Genomic DNA, 23,865 nt, shown 5'->3' with positions numbered 1-23,865 from the left:
TCTGTCACAGATAAAAATTGACCAGGAGGAATATTCATACAGAAATCACAGAAACCCTACAGTACAGAAAGAGGCCATTTGGCCCATCGAGTCTGCAATGACCACAATCCCAGCCAGTCCCTACTCCTATATCCCTACACATTTACCCACTAATCCCTCTAGCCTATGCATCTTTGCACAAAGGGGCAATTTTAGTATAGCCAATCAACCTAACCCGTGCATCTTTGGACTGTGGGAGGAAACTGGAGCACCCGGAGGAAACCCATGCAGACATGAGGAGAATGTGCAAACTCCACACAGACAGTGACCCAAGCCGGGAATCGAAGCCAGGTCCCTGGAGCTGTGACGCAGCAGTGCTAACCACTGTGCTACCGTGCCACCCATATCGAATATTGAATTTGAATATTGTTCAAAACCTCATGACAGAATCAATCTTGTGTCTCCAACGCATAAATTTTTGCCAGGTTTTCATAGACTAACTTTTTCCCCTCTCCAATGGGAATGAAAAATGTAAACTGCAAGTAAGTTTCTGTTGCACCTGCAGTGTAGTTACTCAGTTTCATATCTGAGGATTTCTTGCAGGATTGTTTCTGATCAGCAGACTTCTTGGTGGTTGTGTCACATTTTCAAAGCTGCGAATCAGCTCTTGCTGGTTTCCTAGATCAGCCTGTGTGCTGTCTGGCTTTGAATATTTTAAACCTTTTTGATTTGTCTTTGCTAACCACATGATATTACTGGTTATATGTTCAGCAAAGAGCAATCAGAAGATATCACAATAACAAAACAGCCATGTTTCATCCTTCCTGCAACTGTTTGCCCTTGTCTGCCGAATAGTAATTCTGCATTTGTTCTGCAGTTTGATCAGGTGTAAACGTTCAGAATGATGATTCATGTTTGGTTCATATTGTGCCACTAAACCCATTAGCTGATGATGTGTGATGCAGAGTTGAGTGAGTATCTCCCAGTGTAAGCACAGTGTTTCCAATGGCACTCCTTGTGATCTGTACTCCTCATTAATATATTAACAACACCATGAATGGTGACCAATGACAGTCTTGCAATCACTGGACCCATGGTGCCCACAATACAGAATATCTAGGGTGACCAAATTGGTTGTTGTCATGACACTTGGACATAATGGATTCCAGTAATGGAACCTCTGAAGCATTGTACATGGTGAGTTTGATAGGGGTTGGTTCAACCATCACTCCTGTGGGTACGTATATCTCAGTGTATAAAATGGAAGATGTTTGCACCTGCAACAGTTTTACATGTTAGCGATGTTGACTCTGCTTTTGTGGGCATGTTATCTGGATGGCGGCAAAGGTTTTCGTTTGTACCACTTCACCATGCATTTTTTTAATGTTAACTGAACTGAATGTCTTCTCACTTTATGTATCAATGTGCTAGTCATCTTCGTCTTTGTAGCTTGGTTGAACATTTCTTGAATCCTGTTGTTATGATGTCTGGTATGTCCCCTTGATTGGTTGGAATGCAGAATTGAGTGAGTATTTCCCAGTGTAAGCACAGTGTTTCCAATGGTACTCCTTGTGATCTGTACTCCTCATTAATGTATTAACAATCCCCTGTCTGGCACCTACTTATGGCTTTTCATAATGTCATTCAAACCACTTGTTCCAGCCTTTGCTTTCTGCATTGGCACTTCCAATGTCTTCTGGTTCCATTTACCTTGTATACAGCATTAAAAGCTGGACAATATCTTGGTATATATATGAGGCAGCCTTCCTTACTAGGCTTGCCTGTATGACTATTGTGCCAATGGTGAATGTGTTATGTAGACTGTATACTTTATCTACCTCGTAGTATAGCTTTGCCCTCTGCAGTCATGTTTTCATGCAAGAACATTTGGGTTGGTACTAGCAGAGCTTGGCAAGACAAAGTACCAGACACTGAAGTCCTCTCTAGAGCAAGTCTACTATCAGCCAACTCACTGCTGATGAGAGCACAGGCCCAGTGGGCAGGTCGTGTTATTCGTATGTCAGACGAGTGCATACCCAGCAGCTCCTTTTTGGGGAACTCTCTGCTGGAAGATGCTCGCATGGAGGGCAGAAGAAATGTTTCAAAGACATGCTCAAGGCCTCCCTGAAATGGCTTGACATTGACATGACCACCTGGGAAATGCTGGCACAAAACCGCCCTACCTGGCGTTGCCTCATCCACAAAGACTGTCAAGCTCACGAAGCAAGGTGTATTGCTGAAGCACAACTTAAGTGCGAGCTGCGCAAGTCCAGAGCCACCAGCGCAACAACTACAGTGTCTACACAAGTCTGTCCAATGTGTGCCAGGACACTTTGTGCCCGAATTGGCCTGATCAGTCATCTTCGGACACACCGCAACCAGCCTCAAAATGACTAATGGTATTGAGGTCCTCATCGATGACGATGGACGAACAACAACAACAGCAGAGCTTGATTATTCTGCCAAATACTCAGCTACCATGAAGTTGCAATCACACCTTTAGGGCAAAATTTTCCCATCCCACCCACCATGGGAATCGTAGCAGGCAGGATATGGACCATGCAAACTTCCGTTGACCTCAGGTGGGATTTTCTGGTCTTGGGGTGAGCTCAGCTAGAAAATCCCTCCCCTTGTCTCTGCATCTACTTTTGAATTTGTCAGTAGTCCCTGTCATTTGTTGCCTGAGATGTGAATTCCAGGTGGTGTATTCTGTTTAAGAGCTTTCTCTTATGATTGATTTTCAAGTGTTGACCATACTTTGTTTGGATTTTCAATATTGTCACCAGACTGACCTAATGTGTTCATTCTGTGGAGGTCTTCATTTCTTGTAGCAGTTTTAATTTTTATAGCTTCTTTATCTGGTTTGGAAATATTGAAGTCCAGAAAATAGAGCACTATGTGTTGCTGAAACAAAATTAAACTGGAGATAGGAGGTTAGTTGCATTCCAATTGAGTGTTAGAAATTTAGTGGTCATTTTCTTTTGCAGGATTTTTAAAATTATCAGGAGTAGCTATCCAGGATTTTGGCCCCTTGAATTTCAGTACCTTTAGTGCCCACTGACTACGCTTGACTGTAATTGTGACACTGTTGTGCTCTTTCTATTTTCCAGGCTGACTCTATGCTCTGCCCACAAAACAGAGCGTTAGGTGCAAATTTGCCCCGCAGACTTCAGAAGTAAACTAAAACAGTGGGGAAACAGTTAAGGCCAAAACATTGTAGGCTTTCAAGAAGCAGTTAGATGCAGCACTTGTGACCAAGAGGATCAAAGAATATGGTTGGAGGAAGGCAGGATCAGACTATTGAGTTGGATGATTTGCCATGATGATAATGAATGGCAGCTTCACTGGCTAAATGGCCTCCTCCTCCAATTTTATATGTTTCTTTAAAAACAACATTTGTACAGACTACTTCTGGCAGTTGTTAGACACTTTACCGGGTGAATTCTTTGTCCCAGCCCCGGCTGCAGTGTTTAATATCCCCTGACTGCTTGTGGGTACTGTAAGTAGTACTAATAGGTTCCTCTGTCTGTACAATTCTGCTGAAAGTTGGACTACCTGGAGCATGCTGTTTAATTTCTGTTCCTTCACAAATTTTACAGCAAATGAATTGATACTAGTTAAGCATTGCCAAATTTGAACAATCTGACTAGGACCTCGTGTCTGCTGGCTGGAGCAACGTGTGATCTCACAATAAAGGAGCAATGTAGAGAATCCCTACAGTGTTGCAGAATCCCCGGTTTGATAGTTGTTTCAATTCTGCACCAGTTCTCCTTGGTGTGCTTTAAAGGCTTACGTGTTTCTCAGTCAAATCTTCAAAAACCATGCTGTCATCATGTAACATTCTTATATTTGCTATAAACATACTAATCACACAGTAAGGATTGGCAAAGCAACAATGTGGATTCTTCATTTTTATGTAATCTTATTTTCAAAAAATATTAACTGAGAGGCAACATATTTTATGTCACACTTCTATCATCTGCTACTGTGGACTGAATTTCTGGAGACACATCAACTCCTGTCAAAATGGTCGGTGCAGTGATTGACAGCAGTTGAGATACATCTTAAAGGTACAACATGCATATCACGAGAAGAGTGAGCTAGGGGAAGATTAAATCAGCTTTCAGAAGACAATTGGATAACTGTCTCAAAAATATTTATAGGTCTATGGAGGAAAAGGCAGGGTGTGATAGTAGGTGAGTTGCGCTCACAGAGCGCTGGCCGGGACACGGTAGGCTGAATGGCCTTTTTTTCTGTTCCGTAAACATTCTGTGACCCTACAATAAGTCATCATGTGTGTTATCATGTAGGTTATCACCTCCTTTTGCTTAACTGTATTTCTTCGTGAAAAATTATTCCCCATTTATGTCACAGAATTATTTCTCATTTAAGCCATTTTGTAGAATCGCCTGCCTCCCTCTGCTGGATCTAACCATTTATACAGTTGAGCAGCTTCAGAAGCAAAAATAATATGCACGTTTAAATTGAATAAATTGCCAGGCTGGCTGAGATGTAACATTTGCTTCTGATTAATTTTTCTGAGGCAAGTATATTAGAGATTACAAAACCAAGACAGGTAGTTGTAGTTAGACACAGATCGGTTATGATTTAGTTGAATGCTTGAGGGGATGACTAACCCACTCCTATTCTTACATTTCTAGCTTCCTGATAGTAGCTATGCAATAAAAAAGATTTATCTAGATTGGCCAGTTTATGTGCAAAAGCTTAAGTTATTCACACTTAAAGTGTTAGTTACCACATTGCAGTTGTTAAGATATCAAAATTTAAAAGTGAAGATTCAAAAACCAAGCCTTTTAGAGGATGATGGTAATTCAGTAATTGCTAAATGTAATAAAATAATTTTAAAATGGATGCCAAGGGCGGGCTGGTTAAGTGTCTGAAATATAAGCCAAAATGCCTGAAGCCTGTAATCTCCTCCCAGTTCTGTTCCCTAATCCCTGAGAAGTGAGCTCTGAGTGGGGGGTTTAGAGAAAACCTATTTGGTACTTTGCTTAGAGAGATTTCCAGAGGTTTGCAGGATACTAAACTTGACTGTAATTGATTGCTGTACGGTTTCATTCTGCAGACTGTACAGGGGTAACCTTCAGCCACAACAAATTTCAGAAGGAGAAAAGAGTGGAAAAAGCTCATGTTGACAACATTTTTATTTGGAAGACCGCTATAAAATGCTAATTATGATCAGCTGTTCCATAAAGGCTCAGTAGCCCATTGCGCCTTTTGGACATCAGGCATTTTTATATGTAACCATATTGTTATGCTGCATTTATTCCAGTGCCGTGCTGACCTATTTGTCAACACCCCATTGTCCAACCACAATTAACCAGCTCCAGGACTGCATTCTGCAGCCAGAAGTGCCTACACCTAAGGCACAAACTGCTCAAGACAGCCAAAAGACACCAATGGGAGAGACAACAGAAGGGTCAGTAGTGGGTTACTCTGGAAACTGACTGGTGCAGAAATATGTTCTCAATGGCAGTGAGTCGGAGACGTGAAGTATCAATGTAATAATATCTGCTCGCAAAAGATTTCAATTAATCAATGTGACAGATTCTGGCCTCCTTTTGCACTGTAGGGATTCTATGATTCTACCAATCCTGCAAGTCACTTTTCACCATCTCACATACTTACAGAAGTCTTATCTAAAGATGATATGAACAAAGAGAAGGCAAACATGGGAATAATATCCATTTTTTTTTTACATAATAAAAATCCACTCAGGACATTGCAGGAGTGGTTCATTTTAAAGCTTGTTATCTCAGAATGCGATTTTGATGGCAGGTCTTGAGAATTTTCCAAATTGTCCAGGTGAATGAGTGGCCTAATAGGCCCAAACTGACAAAAAGTAAGTTTTCCTTTCAAAAAGCCTGGGCAATTCTGGTCCTGTTTTAGAAATGTGTGTTCAATACTTCACTCAGTAACATTTAGATGGATGGAAGCAACATTTAAAAGGATCCTGGAACATTTACATTGCAGATTTTGCAACCCGTACAGGGAAAATCTTCCAGAATTTGTCAACCTACATCACTCAAACAAGGACATCTGCTTTGAATCTATTAAAGAAATCAATACTTCATTTACCTGTGAAGTGTTCTTTAATGAAGAAAGATATTTTTAAGTGCAGTAAGAATTTGCATGGAAGTAGGTGTCAACAAACATTCAGAAATTCTGTAATACAGAATTTAAACCTTGAGTTTAATGAAACAGTGGAACAAAGTTTAGTATATCATCATCCGGTATCCAAATCTGTGCTGCTATGTGTGGATTTAGATGCAAAGTCACCCTATTTTACATATTGCCAGTGGGTGTCTGCATCATTGGGAATGCAACCTGGGGCAGGCACCTATCCTGGGATGTGACCTTGCAACCAATACTTGAGTGGATGATGAGTCCCACCCCAGAAATATTCCAATTTTAACGATGCGTTGGCTTACAAAGGCCAAAAATTGTTGCTGTTCATGGAGCAAGGATGGTTCTCACAGCCACTGGCTCATGGGAATTCTCAATGTAGGGAGTCACAAACACGCCCTCTTTCACATTACTGGCTTTGTAGGGATGGACAGATTCCAAACACCCTTTTCCCCCCTGCCACATCACAGGCCAAATTGATATAAGTAAGTATATCTGGATTTAGGCCTGTTTAGCCTTGCTGATATTTCATTTCTGTAGTTAACAAGAGTTTAGTTAAATTGCTCAGAAATTGTGGCCCCCAAATTTGCTTCGAAATTGCATCTGAAAATCTGCTTCATTAAATGTCTAAGGAGTTGAATGTTTATCTTGCACAGATGTCTTTGTGGTTTAAGACAGTTAAATGAAGGAAAGAGGGCATTACAATACTTTTGCACAATAGTAACCTTTGCAACCCTGTTTATAATTCTTTCAGATTGGGAGCCAGTTTACAGTTTTCATGTGATGACAACTATGTGCTTCAAGGGTCCAAAAGCATAACTTGTCAGAAAGTATCAGACACGTTGGCTGCTTGGAGTGACCACAGGCCAGTCTGCCGGGGTAAGTTATCAAGAATGGTTTCAAAATCCAGTAACTTCAGGTAAAGGACATAGTCGCTCTGTTTACCGAAAGAAAATATGGTGTTTTTCTTTCCTACATGTGATGCATTAATCCAGTATCTTCCCGATGCAGAGTCATTTGGAAATATCATCACTAAACTATTCACTCAAGGTTAATCAGAAAAGCAACAGGAATGCTGAAGTTCAAAACTGGATGACTTTTCTTTAACTTTTATTAGCCCTTAAAAGGCTCGTGCTAAGTTGGCCTATGTGTTGTACACTGATGTATTATCATGGAAGATGATTCACAATCTTGATTAGAGCTGTGAATTTGTTACTAAGAATTTATGATACAGAAACAGGTTATTTGGTCCGACCAATCTACGCTGGTGCTAAAACTTCCATGTAACCCCCACCCACATTATTTAATTAATCTCACTCGATCATCATATATGCTATCCTCTTCTTCTGCAGATGCTTATTATGCTATTCATCTGTTGTAGCAAGTTTCACGCACTCATCAATCTCGAAATAAAGAAATTTCTCCCAGTGCCTTAGTGGAGTTATTAACGGTATTGCTCCCAATGTTGAACTGTCCACATGCTGAACTTCTTTATAATTTTAATGACTTCTCTTTGGCCATCTCTGATGATACCAAGATAAGTAGGAAAGTAAGCTGTGCAGAAGAAGTGAGGAGTCTGCAAAGGGCACAGATAGGTTAAATGATTGGGCAATACAACTGGCAGAGTATAATGTGGGAAAATGCAAACTTATCCACTTTGGCAGGAAGAACAGAAAAGAAAAATAATATTTCAGTGGAAGAGATTGCAGAGTTTTGAAGTACCCTGGGATCCGAGTGTCCTGGTACGTGAATCAGGAAAAGTAAGTATGCAGGTATAACAAGTGATTCAGAAGGCAAATCGAATTTTGTTACTTACTGCAAGGGGGAAAGAATACAAAAGCAGTAATGTTGAAATGTAAAAGCTGGTTGTGAGACCCTATGTAGAATACTGAGTATAGTTTTTGGCCTCCTTACTTGAAGTCGTTCTGAGAAGTTTCACACAAGTGATACCTCGGATGGGTGGAGCTTATCTTATGAAGAAAGATTGGGCAAGGTGAACCCTTATTCATTGGAGTTTAGGAGATTGAAAAATTATCTTATTGAAACATACAATATCCTGAGGATACTTGACAGGGTGGATGCCGAGAGGATCATTCCCCTTGTGGGAGAGTTTAGAACTATGGCAAACAGTTTAAAATAAAGGGTCACTCATTTAAAACAGAGATGAGAATTTTTTTTTCCTCTGTCAGAGGGTTGTGAATCTTTGGAACTCTCTTCCCTGGAGAGCATTGGAGGCATATTTTTAAGGCAGATGTAGCTAGATTCTTGACTGATGAAGGGGTAAGTTACTGAGAGATAGACAGAATATGGAATTGAGGCCACAGTTAGATCAGCTATGTCCTTAGTGGACAGTGGAACAGGTTGGGGTATCGGGGGGAGGAGTGGTGGGTTGTGTTGGGTAGATGGGTGGGTGGGTGGTGGTGTGGCTAACTCCTGCTCTCAATCTCTCAATTTGTATGTTCACCTCTCAGTCTTCTCCTTTCTTGAGAGAGAAGCTCTATCCTGTTCAGCCTTTCTTGATACCAGCTTCCTTTCAGTTCTGGTATAATTTTTGTAAACCTTTTCTGGTGCTTCTACATTCTTTTTGTAATATGGGGATCAGAACTATTGTTACGATTCCTTTCGAAGTCAATAACATGAAATAACTAAACTTCTCAAAAGACCCTAATGGAAAAAACCTATAACAAGTTTTCACTTTTTAAAACGTTTACTCTAACAAGAAAACCAAAATCAACATAAATTAAACATGAATTAACAGCCAAATCATATTTAAAAGAAACAATGTATTACTCTCTAAATGGCTGATACAACAAAGATAGATCCCTCCTTTCTTTCGTGGTCACTTCAATATAAATGGCATTAATCTCAACTGCAAAATTCCTCAAAACTCAGCCTTTTCCAGTTAAAGATTCAGTTCCTTTCTCAGCTCAAGAATGAGACTCAAAGTCCTACCTCGTCATAGAATCCCTACAGTGCAGGAGGCCATTTGGCCCACAAAACCTGCATCGCAATAATCCAACCCGGGCCCTATCCCTGTAACTCTATGTATTTACCCTGCTAGTCCCCTGACACTTAGGGTCAATTTAACATAGCCAATCAACCTAACCTGCATATCTTTGTGAGGAAGATGGAGCACCTGGAAGAATCCCACGCAGACATAGGGGGAATAGGCAAACTCCACATAGATAGTGATCTGAGGCTGGAATTGAACCTGGGTCCCTGGTGTTTTAAGGTAGCAGGGCTAGCCATTATGCCACCCTATAGCAGCTTCATTTCCTAGGTAGAGTTTCTGCTCCTTTATCTGTGCAGGTTCTTGGCACCAAGTGAGTTGCAGCAGGAGCATTACTCTAACTGACCATAAGATGTAAAATGTAAGTAGTCCACTCGGCCCATTGTGTTCAGTCCACCATTCAGTACCATGACTGATCTGACATGATCATCCTGAACTCCACCCTCCTACCATATACCTTGATTCCCTTACTGGTTAAAATCTGTCGATCTGAGCCTAGAAGATAGTTAATTACCCAACCTCTACAACCCACTGCAGTAAGAAGTTCCAATAGATTCATTACTGTCAGAGAGAAGAAATTCCTCCTTATCTCTGCCTTAAATGGGTGACTCCCTTACTGTGAGATTAAGCCATTAAGTCCTAGATTCTCCTACAAAGGGGAAACAATCTCTCAGGATAATTTGAGAATTAGCATCAAAAAGACACACTGCTGCAGGCCAGGTTTTGACCTTTTCAGCTCTCTCCCTCATACTGCTTCACATCCACTGTTCTGCCCCCAGTTGGCTAAAAACCTGAACATCAGGAGCTTCACCTCGTTCTGTGACAAGCTGAAATGTGACCGCTCAACCTAGTGTTTTTCTTTCCACACTCAGCATCTGTTTGCCTAGTGACCTCAGCCATGGGCTGGATTCTCAGATGTCTAATGACGTAGCCAGGAATTTTAATTAACAACCCTCCCGGAAATTCCTCCAGCACTCCAAAGATGTGTGGTTGATTGGCTGTGCTGAATTGCCAGGGGGACAAGCAGGGTAAATACATGCGGTTATGGAGATTGGAGACTTGCAGTGGCATTTAATGGAGGTGATGACATCCTTGCGCACCAGATGGGGAGCTTGAGATCGTCCTCGACTCGCATCTTTTCAGGAAGGCTCACTGAATTAAGTACCTATCTACCAAGCACTTAACTTGGCATTGAAAGGCCTTGAATGGAGTCAAGGTCCCTGGGGGCAAAACCCTGCCGGCAGAGAGCTCTTGACTAATCCGAGGTCAGCAGCTCTTCATTGTTTAGCTGCACCATTGGAGGGGCAGTGGCTGCTGCCAGTACTACACTGGCTTGAGGTTGAGAATCACTGATAGACCCCCGCATGGATGAGTGATTACTAATTGCTCACTTAAGAGCTTTAATTGACAGCAGGGCAGGAATACTGTCCATGAGACTTTCTGCCACAGTCTTATTTGGGGTGGTAATGGGCAGGTTGTGAGGTTCCCACCTGCTACTCTTATGATTCAATGTCCCTTGTCACAGGGGAGAGTAGTAAATTCTGTTTCAGTTAAGTTAAAAAAAAGATGGTCAATGAAAATGAAAGTTTGCAAACGATGGATTTCCTCACATTATGCACAATACAAGTGTGGTTTAATCAAGTTTCTTGAAGTTTAACATCTCTGCTTTTGAATTACTTTGGTCTAAAAATAAACCCTGGTGCTCAGGTTTCCATTTCATGAGTCTCTTAACCTTTAATTTAATTTTAATTATTTGTGTATCTGGAGCCCTACCCCATTTAGTCTCTTAATTGCTGACGATAACGTTGTCTCCTTATTTCCCCCGACTAAAATATGTATACAGTAACCCTCACCGCTCCCACCCCCCCACACAATTTGGTAATTTCGGAAAGGTACTTCTTATTCACACTTTCAAATTGTTTAGACAAACTGTGAACAACAATGATCCCAGCACTAATTCATGTGGAGCACCATTTCCTACCTTCTGCTTGTAAGGGTAATCACTTTTATCCCTTATTTCCTATTTACTGTTTTGTAACCTGTTTACCAAGCAATCTGACATATTTTTCCACATTTTCTCGTGATGTTTAAGTTTATTTATTAGTGTCAGAAGTAGGCTTACATAAACACCACAACAATCATGTATAGAAGGTCTTTTAAAATGTCGGTCACATCCATTATTTTACCTACTCTTGCTATACTGAAGTAAGGTTGGTAAAACATGACTTTCCCTTTTACATTGGTGCTGACTGCTCTTCATTATATTTTTGGTTCACAATCTGTGCAAAGTATGCAACCTGTGAAAAATGTATGGCCATATACATCATCGTTTCCCACATTATGAGTCCTTGATCTTAACCAGACTGACCGCAAAGAGAGATGACAAGTGGTGATTGAACACTTTCCCAAAGGAATACTGGTGAAAGAAAACAACATCTGCATGGAGTGTACTCAAATAATTCACACTGAAGTGGCCACATGATTACAGATGAAGATTGACAGAAACCTTCTAGTAGGCTAGCTGCCATTCCTCTGATAGACGCAGGGTGAGAGGAAGTGAAGTCAAGTTAAGTTCTGTTCCATTTGCTGTGTCTTGAGACAAGGTGCCCTAAGGTCTGATGCAGTGACTTGGCTAAAACTCTGCAATTTGCTCAAGCAAGCTAGATCAGGAAAGCTGAACCGTTTTTAGCGGATGCACGCAGATTGAATTGTGTGCAAATGACAAGAGCACAATGATTTAAGTGTGTAATTCGAAAAGCATTTCTGAATTGAGAAATGTTCTGTGCATGTTTCCAGTTGTCCTTTGCAACATTTATAATTGTGCCGATCTGTTGCATTTTTTGTGTGGGCGAGAGGATATGCTGGAAATTGAAATCAGAATAGACTTTCATTCCTGTGTGAGTTGACACACCTTCTGGCCAGGCTCATGCACTTGACTGGATTATGCACTTCTCTTCATAAGAACATATGGGCCTCAATAACCAGTAAGAAAAGGAAACAATCACAATTGGAACATAAAAATGGCCAAGTCCATTTATCCTCATTTATCCCTGATTTCTTTTACTTGCATTTTAAAATATCACTGAGCTGTAGATATAGAATGTGTAATTACAGAATTCATCAATGCAGATTGATAGTATAAAGTTTCCATGTATCATTCATTTGGAGCAAAACCATAGCAACGGAAGCAATATGTATGCTTGCCACATCTGAGTAATCCCTGAGTGAATTGTTATTCATCATTCAGAGAGCACATTCTTCCTCCACTTCTGTAGCTTAGAGACAAAGTAGAGAAATTGCTAGAATAGAAAAGCTGATTTAGAAGATCCCACTTTTATCAATTCAATTAGCTTCTGGTTTTTATTTTCTTCAAATTTTGTTTAACATATTTCTAATTTCACAGTGAATTTTATATCTTTTGTTTTCTCTGTACTGCTATACAATAGCTAGAATGCTTTCCCTCTCTTCAGAACAACTAGAACTCCCTCCCTAACAGCACTGTGGGGGTACCTACCACACAGGGACTGCAGCAGTTCGAGAAGGCAGCTTATCACCCACCTCCTCTAGTACAATTGGGCAAATAATGCTGCCCGAGCCACATCCCATGAACGAATGCAAGCCGAGCTTGCTTTTGCTGTTTAGCAGTCGAGAGATTTGAAGAACTTGCTTAACTGTATAATTTACACTAAGTGAGCAACTTATGATGATTTTAGAACACAGGACATAGAACCTTACAGTGCAGAAACAGGCCCTTCAGCCCATCGAGTCTGCACCAACCACAATCCCACCCAGGCCCTATCCCCATACATTTACCCGCTAATCCCTCTAACCTACACATCCCAGGACACTAAGGGGCAATTTTAGCATGGCCAATCAACCTAACCCTCACATCTTTGGACTGTGGGAGGAAACCCACGCAGACACGAGGAGAATGTGCAAACTCCACACAGACAGTGACCCGAGCCAGGAATCGAACCCAGGTTCCTGGAGCTGTGAAACAGCAGTGCTAACCACTGTGCTACTGTGCCGCCCTGCTTTTCCCTCAGCAGTGCATAGTAATCCTTTGAGAAGGCATCATTAAAAGAAACATTCTATGCCAAAGAAATTTGATGGTACATTTTGGTATTTATCAGGGGAGAATGTGAGTTGGTGCTCATAACTGTTGATGGATTAGTTTTGTCTTGGATTATCCTTAGAGTCGGGTGTTGAGTGGAGTCCAGCGGCCAAATCTTTCTTGAGGCTCACAAAATGCACAACCTACCCAGGTGTGATTTCACACAATGTTTTTTATATTTTCACATTGGGGTGGGGTTTACAGCACAGTTAGCAAACAGTGCTGGAGTCACAAAGAGTTTTAGTGAGGTTTTTGATAAGGTTCCCATGGTGGGCTCATGAAGAAAGTAAGGGGGTGTGGGATAGAGGAAAATCTGGCCGAGTGGATAAGTAACTGGCTGTCTCATAGAAGACAGATGGTGGTGGTGGATGGAAAATTTTCAGACTGGAGACCAGTTTCCAGCTTTGTACCACAGAGGTGCTGGGTCCTCTGCTATTTGTGATTTTTATCAATGACTTGGAGGAAGGGGCTGAAGGATAGGTCAGTAAATTTGTTGATGACACCAAGATTGGGGAGTAGTGGGTGAGATAGAGGGCTGTTGTCAGCTGCAAAGAGACATTGATAGGATGCAGAGCTGCTCCAAGAAGTGGCAGATGGAGTTGAACCATGATAAGTGTGAGGTGATTCATTTTGGTAGGACAAATTTGAATGTGGATTGCAGGGTTCTGAGGAATGTGGAGGAACAGACAGATCTTGGGGTTCATATCCACAGATCTCTGAAGGTTGCCACTCAACTGGATAGAGCTGTGAAGAAGGCCTATTGTTTATTGATATGGTGATGCCGGCGTTGGACTGGGGTAAACACAGTAAGAAGTCTGACAACACCAGGTTCAAGTCCAACCGATTTATTTGATAGTAAACTCACAAGCTTTCGAGGTTTCCCTCTTCGTCAGGTGAATGGAGACTACTGGCCTCAGACAGAGCATATAAAGCACAGACAGTTTACAGATTACTGATTAGAATGCGAATCTTTACACCTAACGTGCTATTCAAGTCTTAAAGTGGCCAACAATGTGAGTGGAAGGAGCATTAAGCCCATGTTAAAGAGATGTGTATTGTCTCCAGACAGTACAGTAAGTGAGGTTTTGCAAACCCAGGCAAGTCACGGGGGTTACCAATAGTGCGACATGACCCCAAGAGACAGTACACATTTCTTTAACCTGGGCTTAATGCTCCTTCCACTCACATTGTTGGCCACTTTAAGACTTGAATAGGAGGTTAGGTGTAAAGATTTGCATTCTAATCAGTAATCTGTAAACTGTTTGTGCTGTTATATGCTCTGTCTGAGGCCAGTAGTCTCCATTCACCTGAAGAAGAGGGAAACCTCGAAAGCTTGTGAGTTTACTATCAAATAAATTGGTTGGACTTAAACCTGGTGTTGTCAGACTTTTCAGTGTTTATTAATAGGGGATTTGAGATTAAGAGCTGTGGGGTTATGCTGCAACTGTACAGGACCTTGATGAAACCACATTTGGAATATTGTGTGCAGTTCTGGTCACCTCACTATAAGAAGAATGTGGAAGCGTTGGAGAGAATGCAGAAGAGAATTACCAGGATGCTGCCCAGTTGGAGGGTAGGTCTTATGAGGAAAGGTTGAGGGAGCGTGGGCTTTTCTCTTTCGAGTGGAAGAAGATGAGAGGCGACTTAGTAGAGGTTTATAAGATGATGAGGTTTATAGGTAGAGTGGATGTTCAGAGCCTATTTCCCCGGGTGGATGTAGCTGTTACTAGGGGGCATAACTATAAGGTTCATGGTGGGAGATATAGGAGGGATGTCCAAGGTAGGTTTTTCACTCAAAGATTTGTTGGGTGTGAATGGACTACCTGCTGTGATAGTGGAGTCGGACACTTTAGGAACTTTTATAAGATGATGAATGGGATGGATAGGATAGAGGTGGAGAGACTCTTCCCGCTCAGAAAGGATAGTAGGACTAGAGGGCACAACCTCAAGATAAAGGGGGGGGACGGTTTAAAACGGAGTTGAGGAGGAACTTCTTCACTCAAAGGGTGGTGAATCTCTGGAATTCTCTGCCCGTTGAAGTGGTGGAGGCTACCTCGCTAAATATTTTTAAGACGCGGGTTGATGGGTTTTTGATAAGAGAGGGGATTAAGGGTTATGGGGAGAGGGCGGGAATGTGGAACTGAGCCACGACAGATCAGCCATGATCTTATTGAATGGCGAGGCAGGCTCGAAGGGCTAGATGGCCTACTCCTGCTCCTATTTCTTATGTTTTTATGTTCAAGCAGTTATTGGATAGGCACATGGAGCACTCCAGAATGATGGGGAGTGGAAAAGCTTGATCTTTGTTTTGGACAAATTTCGGCACAACATTGAGTGCTGAAGGGCCTGCAATGTGCTGTACTGTTCTATGTCCTATGTTCTATGAGTATGCATTGTGAAGGCTGACCATTTAGAAGGAGGCCTACTTTGATTCTCCAACAGAGTCCAAAGATGTGCGGGTTAGGTTGATTGACCGTGCTAAAATTACCCTTTAGTGTCCTAAGATGCTTAGGTTAGAGGGATTAGCAGGTAAAATATGTAGGGATAGGGGGGTAGGGCCTGGGTGGGATTGTGGTTGGTGCAGACTTGATGGGCCAAAGGGCCTCTTTCTGCCCTGTAGGGTTCTATAATCCTATAAATATCCAGCTCCCAACTGTGCTTAAATGCTTCCTAAACCTCACCCATCACCTCTCTCAATCCCAACTACCCCAATGACAACCCATGACCCCTCAGCTCACTCATACTACTTCATGCCACCTCTATGTTCCCTATGTATCTCCCATAGCCAATCCCTTAGAATGCACGATGTACAGTTTTCAGATTCCATGCAATATCAATGGAAGAAATTTTCCATGCTTTGGGGAGAAAAAAAAACCTCTTGCCATCTAACCAACACTCTGGGGTGACCATTGACAAGAAACTGAACTGGATCAGCCATTTAAATACTGTGGCTACAAAAGCATGTCAGAGGCTGCGACTGCCACAGTGGGTAGTACTGCTGCTTCATAGCCTTGGATGACTGTCTGTGTGGAATTTGCACATTCTCCTTGTGTCTGTGTGGGTTTCCTCCAGGTGCTCCAGTTTCCTCCCACAATGCAAAGATGTGCAGGCTCGGTGAATTGGTCATAGTAAATGTGTGAGGTTATGGGAATAGGGCTGAAGAGAGGCGGGGTGGGGGGAGAGCTGGTTGGCCCTGGGTGAGATGCTCATTCCAAAATTATGACCTCCATCACCTAGAACTACAAGGGCAGTGGATGTATGGGAACGTAACAGCCTGCAAGTTCCTTCGTCTCCAAGCCATACATCATCCCGAATTAGAACAATATTCTTGTTCCTACATTAGTGTAAAATCCTGGAACTCCCTCCCAAGCATCATTCTTTCATTGTTGCTGGATCACAATCCTAACAGCACTGTGGGTATAATGAAACAAAATTGACTGTAATGGTTCAATAAGGCAGCTCCCCAACACCTTCTCAAGGACAATTAGAGATGGACAACAAAACTGGACAACAGCCATCACATACTATGAAAGATTTCAAAATGTAATAAAAATGGCCCATCATACTTCTTCAGAATGTAGATTTGTTTGAAGTTTTAGAGCTATTTTTTCATAACCAGAAATAATTCAATTACAGTAGAAAATACAGGCTGCTGAGAAATTTTGACACAGTTTTCGCTGCCTTATGGTACTTTCTCCATTGGAAAAGTGCTATAATGCATGTGAACAAATACACAAGGCTGGTCAATGTCATAAGAACATAAGACTTACTTTTAAAATAGATCCCTATGATGGATCATTGCATAACAAGCATACCTACATTGTACTATAGCACCTCATAGTGACATGTGAAAGTGTGAAAACATTTAACACTTATGTTTTAGAATGTTGCAGACTCCTCAACTGGCTTTCTACTTTCTTCACGAACTCTCAGATCTGTCATACTTTTCCTGGCCTTCCAAAACCCCATGCCATTCAAAGAAAATGTTGTGCAGAAGGAAATTCAATTTTCACCCCTACTTAAAATGGGGAACCTGACCTCGGTGAGGTGCGGGGGGGGGGCTTGGATGGTGGTGGCAAGTGATGCTTCCTAAACATTCCCGACCTGATTAATGGCTGGAGGAAATGGTTTGGGTTCAGGAATGGGGTAGCATTTCCCAAAATAAAACTAAACATGTACATTCAGCCACCAACATGTGTCTCTGCATCCAGACAAAAAATCAACCCGGATTCTTTATTAACAGAAAAGTCACTCTGGACAACAGCTTGCATTCATATAATGCTTTTCATAGGATACATGGCCCATGAATTTTAGCAAATACAATTTCATGCTGAACCATAGGAGATATGAGGGTGGATGATCCGAACGAAGCTTGCTGAAAACAGTAAGAAGATCTCAAGGAAGAAGAGAATTAGGATGCAGAGAGATTTGTGAGGGAATTCAGAATTAGGACCTCGGTAGCAGGAATCACAGCTGCCAATGGTGGAGTGCTGAAAACCGAAGCTAGAATTTCAGAAGTGCAGAGATCTCAGAAGGCTATTGGACTGGAGGAGCTAACAGAGATAACAAAGGGTGAATGTATGGTGGGAATTGACAAGAAGGGAAGCTCTTTGGCAATTGATTGTACCCATTTATAAAGCTGCATGGAAAAAAAAGCCTGAAGCAAGCTTTGCTACCTGATTTCAACAGCATGTGATTGAGAGCTTAAGGCACAGGAGAAGGTTTTTTTCTTTTGAAGCCTGTTCGATAAAATGTGCAAATGTAAATTCTAATTCTTTGAATGAAGCTGTCTTTTCAGCTCCAAGCCAAATATATTAAGCTTATATTTCCTGAAACCATTGATTTATTGGTAATGTTGTTCCATAAGTCCTGGCCATTGCACCTAAGTAATCATTCTTCTTACAAAAATAAAGTACTGTAGATGCTGTAAATCTGAAAATAAAACGGAACATTTGGTCAAAACTCAACTGCATCTGGCAGCATCCGTGGAGAAAGCAACATAGTTTAAGTTACAAGTTTGATCACAGCCCATTGAACTGAATCTTTAACCCTGCTCCTGTTATTGTAAGATGTTGCCTTACCTGCTGAGTGCTTCAACCATTGTCACTAATCATTCTTCCTGTTGATTGTTGGCAGACTATTTCACAGTTCACAACTTGATCCAATTTTCCCCTGATGTCTACATATAGACAATTCCCAGTCAGTATTGCTGGAAAGTGGTCAGAAGCAGCAACACAAGCTTATTTTTCTCTCCCTTGCTTAGATAGGCTGAGAGCAATTGTGATGTCCCTTTTTTGCCACATCAGCTGGCATCAGCTAATCTCTGCGCAGATGAAGGATTGAACCTGGCACCTCTCTGGCCTGCAATGCACAGTTTCCCACTGCAAAGTAAATTTTCCAATTGACCTAGTGGGGAACTGAATACTTTACCAGGATTACTGCATCACAACTAAGCTTGCTGTAAATACTTGACTTGCAGATCTGTGAGTCTTTTGTTATTTTGGTATACAGCACAGCAGCATCTCACCATTTGCCAATCAGAAAGTATGGAGATTAGATATTTTGCTTCACTATACCTCTGATTAAAATGTGTAGATGGAGGACTCTCCCTGTTATTCCTGTCATCAATATATCCAGTAAACCAAGTGGTGCAAAGAGGATTGTGGGCTTCATGATAGACAGGAGCAACTTCAAAGAGAGAAAGAAACTAATTGAGAATGCAAAATATCAAATGCAGTTTTTTTTTAACCCTCTTGTCTTTTGGCATCATTGAATCATGATGTGGTTTTGTTCTACAAGCAGCTTTGTAGTTCCTTGTTCAAGTGACTATTCTTCATGCATGACTGGTGGCAAAACACTATTCCACTATGCTGCATGTTGCACTTAAGCCTGCTGTATCCCCCTCGCCTAATACTCCCACATGTGAACTTTCCAATAGAAGTCAATGGACAAGTAGACATCAAGTAATTCCAGATGTAGCATCGCTCAGATGCAAGGTAAAGCTCCTCCCGCCCTACCTCAAAACTGTTGTCTTAATTCCAATTTCCAAGGAATGCCCATTAGCACATTGATGTGTCTTGCCCATTTTCCACATCAACTATTACCTTTCTGAAAGAGTTTTCCATTGTTCTGTCATCTTATATGCAGATTAGTGTGCTGGATATTTTGTTGTGGAGAAATGTCGCTCGCTATTGCTTTCAGGTTATTTTAATGCCTTTCTCTAATTTTTACTTTCAATTTAGCAAGAACATGTGGCTCCAACCTACGAGGTCCAAGTGGTATCATCACATCTCCCAATTATCCAGTCCAATATGAGAACAATGCACATTGCGTCTGGGTTATCAGTGCCACACACCCTGATAAGGTAAGCAACTTCACTGGCTTGTCACTTCGTACTGCTTTTCAGCTATCTGTTTTCAATCAACCTGACCAAAAAAAAATCATCGGTGGAAACATGGAATGCAACATAGCTGGTTATCAAATGTGATTAATCTCAAGGTATGTGCAAATAGAAAAGGTGATGATTAATTTTTTTTGTATACTGTTGTATTGTTCATCATCTGCATCTGAAATCAGAAGCATCTCCTTGTTCTGGAAGATACTTGATCAATTTGTCTTGCAGCTTATCCAAACAGAAGTGTGGTGGAGTGGGCAGGGAAAAGCCAGAGATAGTTTATGGAAAATTCAGAGCTGTAGTATGTTTAACTTGTCCGATGAAATTTGGACAGTCATAATACGTTTCCTTCACGTCTCCTGAGTTGAATTGAGCAGAATGACCTCCCTCAGCCTGATTGTAGACAAATAAAGTAAGAAGGCCAGTGTTCAGCATGTCTATCTTCCCCACCACTTCATTTAGGGGGATTGGCGCATTGAATGGGTTAAATTCAGCCGCATCAGACTAGGACAGCACCAGCACACCTGGAGAAATTTTATCTTTGTTGGCTCTGAAGGCAGTCTAAATGGCATCATGAATCCTATTTCAATCTAGATGTCATTGGGGCCTGATTTTTACAAAGGCAGTCGGAGGCCTGTGTGATGTCACCTCTACCAGAGAAATGTGGCAGAATGCAACACAAGGGCGCAGTAACAACTTGGAGAAATCTTAAAAGTGGGTAGGTCATTGGTGATGAAAGAAATCCTGGGGCCTTCCCTATCCCAGGCTTCCAGATACCAGATCTATTTGGATTTCCTCCCCCACCCCAATCAAGCAGTTACTTTATGCTGAAGACTATTTCCTGGCAGCCAGCTCCCATCTCAATCTCCACTCCCATCTGCCTACATGGACGTCATTCCTGCTGGCTCTGTGCTAGATGAAACTTGGCTGTTAAATCACTTGTGCCTTGTTTTCTTTGGAACTTCTTCATGCGCCACCTACTCAGACTCTCTGTGTACTGATAAGTTAAAATCTTCTCCACGGTGGAACTGCCAGGCCCTTTTCTCCAGCGGAATTCTACCGGTTATCAATGCTGGTGGTGAGGCAAGCAAGCCACACAAAACGCCTCAAGAGTGGAAGTTCACTTTGGCAGCCAATGTGGGGCTACCTCTGCTGGCAGAATACACCCAGCAGAGGTGGGCCAGGAAATCTTGGCCCCAAAATCTTGGTTCAGTATTCAGAAGGACATGGAGCGCAGCAATGAGAAATGTATAATATTTTTATGGTACTGGAATAGTATGATAGATGTGGATTGTCAGTATTGCCTTTATCCCAGGATGAAGGATACTCACCATCTTCCCCCTCAATATCTCTGAAAATGCAAAACAAAAATAGATTTATCTAAGTGCTTTTCTCTTCAATTACAGGTCATTGCAAAAAGCACATCTTAATGTGCCCTGTTCTGAGTTTTCTCCTATTCTCTGATGATTGTGAGTCTTTGTGATTTTGTTCCACGGGTGCTCTGCCATTCTATGGAGCCTACACATTTAAAGGTGAACATGTGGGCACTTTTGTACTGATATTTCCAGTTGGATAATAATCTGGCACAGCGCAATGTTTTTCCCTATTTAGATTCCCTAATTAGTTTATGATATCTATTTTGCAACCTCGACTTTCAGAGAACAATGGTAGTTCCAGGTTTTTTTGGCTTGGCTCCAGACCACATCGAGCACTCATCCTCTGGAACAGAGGCAGAGCCCAAATTGTAAACTTTAAAAATTTTGATAAAGCACTGGTGCAAAAACAAAAGATGCTGGAAAATCTCAGCAGGTCTGACAGCATCTACAGAGAGAGAATAGAGCTAACATTGCAGGTTTGGGTGATCCTTTGTCAGAACAAAACTTGAGTTAAGCTTCCTTCAACCTACAGTTGCTTCATTTTAAGTAAGGTTATAAAAACCATAATGAGAACAAAGCATATATTTGTCAGGATGCTTCCAAGAATTGGCAACTACTTGAGGGACGTGACCACAAAAATTATTATTTTGAACTATGAAGATCTTTGTACAATGATAAAGGAAAGATTTTGGGTGGGATTTTCCAGCCCTTCCTAGCGATGGGTCCTGGTGATGTCAACCCCCTCACCACTGGTTCCCTGGCAGCAGGATGGGCGAGCCACGCAAAGGAAAATCCCATCAGCAGCCGATGGTAAGCCACCTCCACCACAGGTAAATCTGCTATGGAGGCCTGGAAAATTTTGGCTTTTCCCTCCAGTTATACAATCAGTTACAAGAGGTCACTGATTAAAAATTGTCATTCGTGAAACAATGGGATGAATTTCTTGAAGCAGAGACTAACTGTATATTTTAGAAAACTGGATCAGTACCTCATGCAGGGGAAGACAATGGGGAATGAATGGAGCAGTACAGTTTATTTTGGATTGTTCCTGCAAATAGCTAGAATAATCGGTTGAATGGCCTTCATCTGTACTACCAACACCTATGTAATTCTATTGTGACTTGGCTCTTAAATCAGAATGAGAATTGTGTGTTATGTTTAGTAAAACTGGAATACTGATAAGCAGAGCTCAGTCTGAGGCTTGCTGTTGAATTACAAGAGTGACCTTTAGTTAATGGCTTTATTTTATCTAGGGAATGATACTTAACGAAAGCTCAGTTTCCTGAATTACATAATAGCCTTTTGTTTTATTGGTAGACGCCTGATAAGAGTGTTACGGACAGATCACAATGCTCTTTCACTCAGTGGGGATTAAGCGCCATCAAATAAGAGTGCAGATTGTCTAAGATTCAGTTGAGCATTTACACAACGTACTTTTGAGACTCACAATACAGACTGTTGTAGAAAACACAAGTTAATCCTGAGTTGTTAGCTGTGCATATTACGAGATGAACAACAGTGGCAGTTGGGGTTCCCTGGTGATTGAGTAAACAAATGCACGGTGATCGTGAGTCATTTAGAACTGAAAGTGCTCATCATCTAATGTAAACGTGGATATCACACAAGGGCAGATTTAGTTCAGTTGTAATATGCTGTACTGTCAAATTGCTCGCCTGCATTCATTGTCGAGGCTACCGTTTGCATCCTCTTGGGTAAAAATGTGCTAAAATGTTTTAAAAAGAGCCAGGGTCTATCTACCCCAGCAGGAAATGTGAAGTAAATTGGACAAATTTGTGAGAAAAAAGCATAATTAGGCATGTGTCGAATTGCTAGCATTGCAATTCCACTGCAAACAACTAATCTATGGTCTGTAAGACTTGAACTATTATTAGGGTTCAGACTTGAATAGAATAAATAATGATGTTGATAAAACTGTAGGATTATAAAATTCGCAAACTAACTTTGTTCAACTATGTCAGGGAAATGACTAGCACACAGATAGCTAAGGAAAAGCCGAATAACATCATGCAGAAGCTATCAATGAAAATACGACACTTACCAACTGATTTATTTCAATTCAATTTCTGTCCTCATTTTATAAATACCCCACAGAAGCTGAATCCTCCCAATCTGGTTTGTGTTTTACCATTTTAAACGCAGGCCAATTGACCCCTTCTGCCAACTCGCTGTCTTTAAACTGTGTGCTCAAGGGTTTACATCGCCAGTTATCTGCACAATATCCGCAAAGCTGAACATTTCACAATCCCCAGCCTTGCCTTTACTTTGACACACAGAAAAACTGGCACTTCCCCTTCAGTTTTCTGCTTAAATTCAACCAGGAAACTTAAAGTTTACATTTTTTCTGAAGCTTTCATCTTACGCAGTCCAACTAGATGGTTCTAGTCTCTGTTCGCATGTGGAGCACTGATCATCCAACCAGAGGAAAAGATGCATTTTGTGTCACATTGACCATCATTTGGCTGTACTGTGAGGAACAAAGAAATGTGCGTTTTCTTCTATCCTTCTGTACATGAACAAACCATGTGGTGATCAGAGGCTGGTTATTGACTACATGCTTAACTCTGAATGATCAAACCTAATGTCACACCTCATTGACAGAGGCCTATGAATGGTTTCAAAATTACCATTTTCGTCTGTTACGGGACTCCCACACCACCCACGTGCTGCATTAGCATCACACAGCTGTTTTTTCATACTGATTTGATTTGATTTATTCTTGTCATATATATTAACAAACAATGAAAATATTGTTTCTTGCATGCTATACAGACAAAACATACCATTCAGAGAGAAGAAAACAAGAGAGTACAGAATGTAATGTTAC

The 23,865-nt window shown here is 41.4% G+C and overlaps 1 protein-coding gene across 1 annotated transcript in view; it reads left to right on the top strand.

Annotated features, from left to right (window-relative positions):
• Positions 1-23,865, top strand: part of LOC145345358 (CUB and sushi domain-containing protein 1-like) — a 1,850,124-nt gene that overhangs the window by 1,146,199 nt on the left and 680,060 nt on the right. Inside the window, exons 8-9 of the mRNA XM_080193174.1 lie at positions 6,881-7,005; positions 19,493-19,614. Coding sequence (XP_080049300.1) covers positions 6,881-7,005; positions 19,493-19,614 — 247 coding nt within the window. The remainder of the gene's footprint in view (positions 1-6,880; positions 7,006-19,492; positions 19,615-23,865) is intronic.

The sequence above is a fragment of the Carcharhinus amblyrhynchos genome, chromosome 7, assembly GCF_965287045.1.
Source record: "Carcharhinus amblyrhynchos chromosome 7, sCarAmb.v2.hapA, whole genome shotgun sequence".
NCBI lineage: Eukaryota > Metazoa > Chordata > Chondrichthyes > Carcharhiniformes > Carcharhinidae > Carcharhinus > Carcharhinus amblyrhynchos.
The sequence above is the reverse complement of the archived record's forward strand: the minus strand, read 5'-3'. Positions and strand labels throughout refer to the sequence as shown.